Source organism: Cebus imitator, unplaced genomic scaffold (genome assembly GCF_001604975.1).
Source record: "Cebus imitator isolate Cc_AM_T3 unplaced genomic scaffold, Cebus_imitator-1.0 Scaffold487, whole genome shotgun sequence".
NCBI classification, from domain to species: domain Eukaryota; kingdom Metazoa; phylum Chordata; class Mammalia; order Primates; family Cebidae; genus Cebus; species Cebus imitator.
The window spans coordinates 587335-596953 of NW_016107802.1; the positions used below are offsets into that span (position 1 = coordinate 587335).

General features: G+C 41.9%; 1 protein-coding gene and 1 pseudogene across 1 annotated transcript in view; one reads left to right on the forward strand and one right to left on the reverse strand.

The window, feature by feature from the left end:
- The window catches only part of GDI2 (GDP dissociation inhibitor 2), a 46410-nt gene that overhangs the window by 4496 nt on the left and 32295 nt on the right, over positions 1–9619 (reverse strand). Inside the window, exon 6 of the mRNA XM_037732992.1 lies at positions 2998–3097. Within this exon, the coding sequence (XP_037588920.1) occupies positions 2998–3097 (100 nt within the window). The remainder of the gene's footprint in view (positions 1–2997; positions 3098–9619) is intronic.
- On the forward strand, positions 4983–5975 carry LOC108292356 (annotated as a pseudogene).

A 9619-nucleotide genomic window follows, 5' to 3' on the forward strand; every position in this document is an offset into this window, starting at 1 on the left:
AAAATACAAAAATTAGCCAGGTGAGGTGGTGGACGCCTACTTGGGAGACTGAGACAGGACCCAGGAGGTGGAGGTTGCAGTGAGCCGCGATCACACCACTGCACCCCAGCCTGGGCAACAAGAGCAAAATTCTGTTTCCAAAAAAAAAGGTGGTAAATTTGATGTGTACTTTATTACAATAAAAATTGGAGGGAAAAAGACTAACATTCAGTGTCTGCAATGTTTTCAATAGTGTATTAATGTAATTTTTACCTTGAATATAATCTGTTATCTTCATAATCTAATATAGAAAGTTGAGGTAACTATTGAAGTGTGACTGTTAAAACTAGCTTTGCCAATAATCCCTACATATTTTCCCCTTGAACAGATACATGAACTGTAAATCCTGTTAAAATACTAGGAAAACTGTGTTGCACAGTATTCAGAAGTACAAGTTTTAGAATTGAGCAGCTGAGGGTTCAAATCCTGGCTCTACCTAACCTCAAAGGATTGTTGTTAGGACTAAAATTCTCCCATGTCCAACCTCTTGAATGCAAGGACATTTTTGCTTATTTGTGGTGGCAGATATCATGAAAATTATGCATGGACCCTTTTTCCAGCTATCGTTAGTGTTAGCATATTTTATGTCTGATCCAAGACAATTCTCCTTCCAATGTGGCCCCCAGGGAAGCCAAAAGGACACTAGTGAACTAAATGAAATGGTGTAAAAAAGTCTGTCATTATATGTGCGTGTCCTGACAAAAAGTAAATGCTCAATAAATGTATTCTAAATACACCAAAATCCTTACTATCTTAAGGCTATGATTTCTAAGAAAACCATTAATTGCAAAATAAATTGTATTAAAGCCTTTTCATATCAAAGCCCCGAAGCTTCAGAAAGACAAAGAATGAAACAAAATATAGAATAAAAATAACTTTAAGAAGTCAGATTAAAACATTTATCCCTGGCCGGGCGCGGTGGCTCGTGCCTGTAATCCCAGCACTTTGGGAGGCCGAGGCAGGTGGATCATGAGGTCAAGAGATCGAGACCATCCTGCCCAACATGGTGAAACCCCATCTCTACTAAAAATACAAAAATTAGCTGGGCGTGATGGCAGGCGCCTATAGCCCCAGCTACTTGGGAGGCTGAGGCAGGAGAATCACTCAAACCCAGGAGGTAGAGGCTGCAGTGAGGTGAGATCACGCCACTGCATTCTAACCTGGTGACAGAGTCAGACTCTGTCTCAAAAAATAAATAAATAAATAACCATTTATCTCTATCTCCTAAACAACTATTATGCTGAAAGCACAGGCAGTGTTACTGTCCCGGATAAAGGTCTCCCAGCGTGGAGATGGAAGACAGTGATACTGATGATTCCAACCCCACAAAGGTGGCTGTGTAGAGTTTGTTGGACCCAGATGGTAAAGAGTGCTATTTGTACTGATATGCCTGAGAATTAAGTTAGCATTAACAAAACCTAGTAATAAACATGTCAAACAAAATATGGTTTCTTTTGTGCTTTGTAACTTCATTTAAAGTAGATGGGACACTAGGACAGAGACAAGATGAAAGGGGGTTATAAAGAAGCTGCCTAAAATATATTTTCAAAAGATGCAATTAAGTAACATTTTAGAAGGCCTGGCACGGTGGCTCACACCTGTAATCCCAACACTTTGGGAGGCTGAGGCGGGTGGATCACTTGAGGCCAGGAGTTTGAGACTAGCAAGACTAGCCTGGCCAAAATGGCGAAACCCCGACTCTACTAAAAAATACAAAATTGGCTGTGCGTGGTGGTATGCACCTGTAATCCTAGCTACTGTGGAGGCTGAGACAGGAGAATCGCTTGAACCTGGGAGGTGGAGGTTGCGGGGAGCTGAGATCACACCACTGCACTGCAGCCTGGGTGACAGAGCAAAACCCCGTTTCAAATAAATAAATAATTGAGTAACATTTTAGTAAATAAAACACACAAACCCAACATCGCCCAGCACAGGAATTTACATCCTCAGGTGTGTCTCGACTGAGGGCTGTGAGTGAAGAACACCGTGGTTCCAATTCTACCTCAGCCATTCACTGAATTATGTGCCCTTGTAGATGTTTCTTAATTTAAGCCTCCAAGTATAAGCTGGACGTAACGCCTGCCTCTTAAGACATTGTAAGGAATAAGTGAGATTTAAAATGTGATTCACAAGTTATTACCAGGCTTTTTTTGCCCTAGGTCAGTCCTGTATTTTCTCTGTCTTACTCATTGTCCGCTTAACACCAGCTACCAAACTCTGATCTCAAACTTTCATTTCCGGTGACGTCTAAACAACTGAAAATGTTTCCCACCCCACCATCCAGGAGGTTTCCACATTTCCATACAGCTTAATATTAAAAAGATAAAGCTGAGATTTGTAGGATTCCAGGGACAGACAGTAAAGCAGTACACTTGGAGGGCATCCTCTACTCCAGGAACTGCTGCAGATATTAACTGTCTCAAATGGCAGAAGAATTCATTCATATGGCAATAAAGGGAAATGAATCTTTTATTTCCTTGTAATTTTTTTCAGCAGCATCCACATCACCTAAGAGGTTTCAAGCAAATGCAGAGCCTCCTCAGACCTACTGAGTCAGAACATGCACTAGAGGCAGATTAACAATGCTTTAGATGTAATTCAAACTTGAGAAACGCTGCTCAGAACTCCACACCCATGTAGGTGGCCAGCAAGTATAGATCAATTTAAATAAAAATTTGGGAGACAGGCACAACCCACTCTATAAACACAGAATACTTACCATTTAGAGCTTACCCATAATGCATATTTTAATATTAAAATAACAACTGACAACAAAAAAGTTATGTTTTTTAAAACAGACCACAGCATCTGTAACTAGTCCTTACTCACGATAAACACCAACTTCCCATACAGAAATCATATACATCAGTGTCCACACCAAAATAAATATTTAGAATACACAATTTTCTTCACCAGAATACAGTATTTTTTTTTTTTTTCATTTTAAAAGCTACTTACTTCTCCTTCAGATTTTACACCAATTACTTTTCCATTCTGCACAATGATTTCTTCAATGGGTTTATTCAGCATATAGGTACCTCCATAAATAGCACTTAGCCTGAAAAATTTTTTAAATCCCAATTAATAATAAATAATCATTTTAACTACTAAAGTCCCCTTCCTTAGATCTTCATGAGTTATAGGCGATATACATTTATTTGTTCAATTTCCTTCTAGAAAGATGTCAGCTTAAAAGTGATTAAAGCATGAAAACAGAGTCAGAAACATAAATTGATATCTCACAGTTATAAACACCAAGTCAGCAAACACGTAGAGTTGGTGTTTGTAACTGTGACTGAGTAATAAAAGGAGGCCCTTGTCTTTCAAGCTGCCCACTTGGCCCTCTTCTCAGTGTACTTTCTCTCCTCCCTTTCATCCCTACTCTAGAGCTTTTAATAAACGTTCACTCTTGCTCTAAAACGTGCCCAGGTCATTCCTTCTGCCTTACACCCCTTGGCCATTCTTTTTTCTGAGGAGAAAAGAACTGAGGTTGCTGCAGACCCACACGGATTCACCTCAGTGCGATAATATATTTTAGTGCCTGTGACTCGGATAGCTTCCACCAGTAACACACTTTGGTGCCACGTGACTCAGATACATTCCCTAGTGGTAAGAGACCTCTACGCCTCATCTTCTTCCGCTGGAGGCGCTCAACCCCATACGCAGTTTGCTTCCCCCTTTCACTCTCCAGCTTGCTAAGCAACCACCAGAGCAGCTCCTCTCAGGCGGCCACAGCAGCTCTGCTTCCACAACTATTCCTCAGCTCACCCTGATGGATGGCTCATGGGGTTGGGAGAGACCTTGGGGACACTAATGGCCCTCCTGGACAGGAGACTCACAAGAGTGGTGAGGCCAAAGCCTAAAGCCGTGCAATATCTGGGGTTTTCTCTGCTTCTTCAACTAAAATCAGCTCTTTCTCAAAAACCCACACTCTGTTCTCCTGTTTTTCATGTGTGTGTTCTGAAATGGCCTTGGGCATGTGCGGGACTATCTGCCCCAGAGGCAAGTCTGCCATTTCTCTAGATTCACTTCCAAAAAAAAAAGAAAAAAGCTCTGACCAGTAATAGCTATATTGGTCTAATCCTCTGGCATATAAGTAAAACTATGGACTTAAAACACTTTGTAAGAGGGACTGGAGGCAGTGGTTCACGCCTAATGCCACCACTTTGGGAGGCCGAGGCCAGCAGATGGCTTGAGCCCAGGAGTTTAAGACCAGTCTGAGCAACACAGTGAAATCCTGTTTCTACAAAGATAGAAAAATTAACCAGGCATGGTGGCACTCATCTGTAGTTGCACCTATCTGGAATGCTGAAGTGGCAGTATCACATGAGCCTGAGAGGTCGAGGTTGCAGTAAGCTGTGATCACACCACTGCACTCCAGCCCGGGTGACAAAGTAAAATGCTGTCTCAAAAAAAAGGTAGTAATAAAGGGGAAAAAAAAAGAAGCACTGGAGAATGACTTAAAGCGGCACAAACTAAAGACTGAAGAGATTCTTGAAGGGAACCAACTGGGTGAGATCTTTCTGTGTTTTCTATGGTTTCCCCTTAGGGAACGACTTCCCTAGTCCTGGCAACATGGCGCAGCTGGGACAGAAGCAGAGCGCCTGCAGTCTTACTGATCTGAGATGTGACAGAATTTGGGGCGGCCAAAGGAGATGAAAATTTCACAGAAGAGGGAGCCTCAAAAGAAGGAACCAACAAATCTATGATAAAATCTCTTCAAATCCTTAACTACCTCCAAAAGTGCAAACACAGGAGGGAGAAGCCAAGGAATCTACCAAAAGAAACAGCTGAAAAGCTCAAAAAGGTTAGCAAAGATTATAATGAATGAACAGAAGAAAAAATGTGTTTGAAGTTTAAAATTGCCATGTTCAAAGGAGCTTGGTTACTCTAGAGGAGTAATGTTTAAGAACCAGCAACAGGCCGCTTGCACATGTAACATCATGGCGCCGTGTGTGGCCGCAGCAGAAACACAGGTGGCTGGCCCGAGGCAAGATTGTTGCTCCCTTTGCGCCCACGGCTGGCTCTTGAAGTGCAGAGAGGAGCTGCAGTCTTCACAGCTGCATCAAGTTCCCTAGCACAACCGCTCCCCTTCCTAAGGCTGCTGCTTACCCCCATGTCTGTGTAAGTAATGGACCCCTCAACCTGGCTCATCAACAGAGCAGTTTATTAGCTGCAGGCAACTATGAAGAGGCTATTTTTTGTCACAAAAAGGCTGCGGCCTATCTTTCTGAAGCCATGAGGATGACACAGTCTGAGCAGGCTCATCTTTCAATGGAATTGCAAAGAGATAGAAACATGAAACTGCTCCTCCTCATCCAAGAGAGATGGAAAAGGGCCCACCGTGAAGAAAGATTGAGAGCCCAGCAGAACACAGACAAGGATCTACCTGGCCCATCTTCGGGCATCTCACAAACCCTCTGCCGAGGATGCAGGGGGCCAAAGCCCCCTTTCTCAGAAGTACAGCCCTTCCACAGAGAAACGTCTGCCTAAGACTCAGGGGATCCAGACACACTACTATTTTTACTTCAGCAAAAGAGTGAGCCAACAGAGCCAGGTATTGGAAGCAAAGACCCAAAAGATGATAAAACAATTATAGAAAACCAGATTTGAAGAGGCATGTGAAATTTTTTCTGGCTGAGAATGAAAGATTAAGGAAAGAAAAAACTAAAGGCTAAAAAGGGCAGACTTCTAAAAGGTCCAATAGAAAAGGAGCTAGATGTAGATGCTGATTTTGTAGAAACATCAGAGTTACGGAGCTTGCTGCCACATTCAGAAACTCTACAGCCTCTTCAGCCTGACAGAAGTTTGCGGCAAATACCGGGAAAGCAAAGGACATTCCAATCCCCAACCTTCCTCCCTTGGATTTTCCATCTCCAGAACTTCCCCTTATGTAGCTTTCTGAGGATAATCTGAAAGGATTTATAAATAATTAAAATGGAAGGCCACAGAAGAGGGGAGAAGAGGAAATAATGCAGTAACAGTTAATCCAGCAAAAAAAATGGAAAACCACATAGAAGGATAATCCTGGAAATGCTTCATCGTCTGGTGTACTTGGGAGAAGAGGCATTGCCAGGGCTTGGGAAACAAGTCACTGTGAAATATGTCACATATTATCTGATTCACTGACGCGAGCTACTGATTCTGACTTGGCAGACACTAAATTCATGGAGGTTCAGTTTCTCTAGATAAAAACCAAATGGTTACATGAAATAATTTTTTCAAGCAACAATTACTTTTCTTAAGGGTTAAAATGCATAAAAGTTGGGCCAGGTGCAGCAGCTGACGCCTTTAATCCCGGCACCTTGGGATCACCTGAGGTCAGGAGTTCAAGACCAGCCTGGCCAACATGGCGAAATCCCATCTGTATAAAAAAATATAAAAATTAGCTGGGCATGACGGCAGGTGCCTGTAATCCCAGCTACTTGGGAGGCTGAGGTGGGAGAATCACTTGAACCCAGGAGGCAGTGAGCCAAGATCGCGCCATTGCACTCCAGTCTGGGTGACAGAGCGAGACTCCATCTCAAAATAGACACTTCTCAAAAGAAGACATTTATGCGGCCAAGAAACATATGAACAAAAGCTCATCACTAGTCATTAGAAATGCAAATCAAAAGCACAAAACCATGTGAGAAACCATCTCATGCCAGTTAGAATGACAATCATTAAAAAGTAAACAACAGATGCTGGAGACGATGTGGAGAAATAGGAACACTTTTACACTGTTGGTGGGAGTGTAAATTAGTTCAACCATTGTGGAAGACAGTATGGCGATTCCTCAAGGATCTAGAACCAAAAATACCATTTGACCCAGCAATCCCATTACTGGGTATATACACAAAGGATTATAAATCATTCTACTATAAAGACACATGTACCTGTATGTTTACTGCAGCACTGTTCACAATAGCAAAGACTTGGAACCAACCAAAATGTCCATCGACGATAGACTGGATAAAGAAAATGTGGCACAGATACACCATGGAATACTATGTAGCCATAAAAAAGAATGAGTTCATGTCCTTTGCAGACATGGATGAAGCTGGAAACCATTATTTTCAGCAAACTAATACGGGAACAGAAAACCAAACACCACATGTTCTCATTCCTAAGTGGGAGCTGAACAATGAGAACACATGGATACAGGGAGGGGAACATCATACACCAGGGCCTGTTGAGGGGTGAGGGGCTAGGGGAGGGAGAACATTAGGAGAAATACCTAACGTGGATGATGGTTGATAGGTGCAGCAAACCACCATGACACATGTATACCTATGTAACAAACCTGCACACTCTGCACTATGTATCCCAGAACTTAAACTATAATTTTTTTAAAAAAGTATAAATGTATGTTATGCATAATTAATCTATAATGCTATAAATGATAATGTAAAATCTAAATAATATGGTGGCCCGAGGGGCTGCATTCTATTTGAAACATGCTTTCTATCATGCATTAATTATATGCATTTTGTTAAAATAAGGTATGTAAGATACACACCCTTCTAGATATAACTGTGTGCACCAAACTTTGTACTACTCACAATAACCTCAAGACCATCAGGAGAAATATTTAAATTTCCGTTATGCTTTTTATTAGTTATGCTTTTTTAAACAAATTATTAGTTATGCTTTTTTAAACAAATTACCAGTTTACATAATTAATCAAGGTGCATTATAAGTTCTAACTTTGTTTATTGTACAATGCATCATTTTAAAATACCAAGGAAGAAATATCCTTTGTTTTTAATGATACATGAGTGGAAATAATGCTAGTCGGCAGTATTTGACTGTAAGAAATCAATAAAGTGTGTTTAAAAAAAAATCAGCAAACAAAAGGAACAACTAAGAAAGAACCACTTTAACAAGGTATAAAATCCAGTCTTCACAAATGCAAGGTGAACAGCCAATAATTGAACTGCCTACTCAAACCAAAACAAACTTCCAAGGAAGAATCCAGCATCTCGACAATCTATCAATCCATGTGTCCAGTATACAATCCAAAATTACTAGATGTGGGAAGAAACAGAAAACTGTGATCCAAAGAAAACAGGTAAACAAAACAATAGAAACAGATGCCCAAATGTTAAAATATGCAGGAATTTAAAAGCAGCTATTAAAATATGTTCAATGATATTATTATGTGTTCAAAAATATGATCAAGAATAAATATCCTTGTTCAAAGATACATATTCAAGGATAAATATGTTGTTATAAATGTACTCAAAAGAGTCAAGTAAATAGAGAATATCACAAAAATGAAAACTATAGGCAAGGCCTGGTGGCTCACGCCTGTAATCCCAGCACTTTGGGAGGCCAAGGCAGGCCAGGAGATCGAGACAATCCTGGCCCACATAGTGAAACCCCATTTCTACTAAAAATACAAAAATTAGCCAGGTGTGGTGGTATGCACCTATAGTCCCAGCTACTCAGGAGGCTGAGGCAGGAGAGCCACTTGAACCCAAAAGGTGGAGGTTACAGTGAGCCGAGATCGCACCACTGCACTCCAGCCTGAGCAACAGAGCGAGACTTTGTTGAAAAGAAAGGAAAGGAAAGAAAACAAAACAAAACAAAACAAAACTACTATGAAAAATGGAAACTAGATCCTAAAGACAGTATAAAAAAATTAAAAATCACTGAACAAGATTAACAGCCTATTGAAAAGGTCAGTGAACTTGAAGCCACATAAACAGGCATTACAGGCATTATCCAGTATGAAGCACAGAGGGGGGCAAAAAAAGTTTGTAGTTTTTTTTTGTTTGTTTTTTTTTGTAAGAGACAGGGCCCTGCTCTGTCACCCAGACTGAAGTGCAGTGGTATAATCATGGCTCACTGCAGCCTCAACCTCCCAGGTTCAAGGGATCCTCCCACCTCAGCCTCCTGAAGAGCTGAGACTACTGGCATGCATCACCACATCCAGCTAATTTTTTGGATTTTTCTTTTATTTTTTTTTAAGACAGAGTCTCACTCTGTCACCCAGGCTGGAGTGCAGTGGCGTGATCTCGGCTCACTGTAACCTCCACCTCCAAGGTTCAAGCAATTCTCATGCCCCAGCCTCCTGAGTATCTGGGATTACAGGTGTGCGCCACCACACCAGGTTAATTTTTTTAAGTAGAGACGGAGTTTCACCACGTTGGTCAGGCTGGTCTCCACCTCCTGACCTTGTGATCCGCCCACCTCGAACTCCCAAAGTGTGGGGATTACAGGCGTGAGCCACTGCACCAGGCACTTTTTTGTATTTTTCTAGAGATGGGGTCTCGCTAAGTTGCCCAGGCTGGTCTCAAACCCCTGGGCTCAAGTGATCCACCCACCTCACCCTCCCAAAGTGCTGGAATTACAGGCGTGAGCCACCATGCTCACTTAAGCCCAGAAGTTCGACACCAGCCTGAGCAACATGGTGAGACGCCATCTCTACAAAAATACCTAAGTTAAGTGTTGTGGCGCATGTCTGTAGTCCCTGCTACTCAACAGGCTGAGGTGGGAAGATCCCTTTAGCCCAGGAGGCAGAGGGTGCAATGAGCCAAGATCATAGAACTGCACTCCGGCCTGGGTGACAGAGTGAGACCCTGTCTCACACACA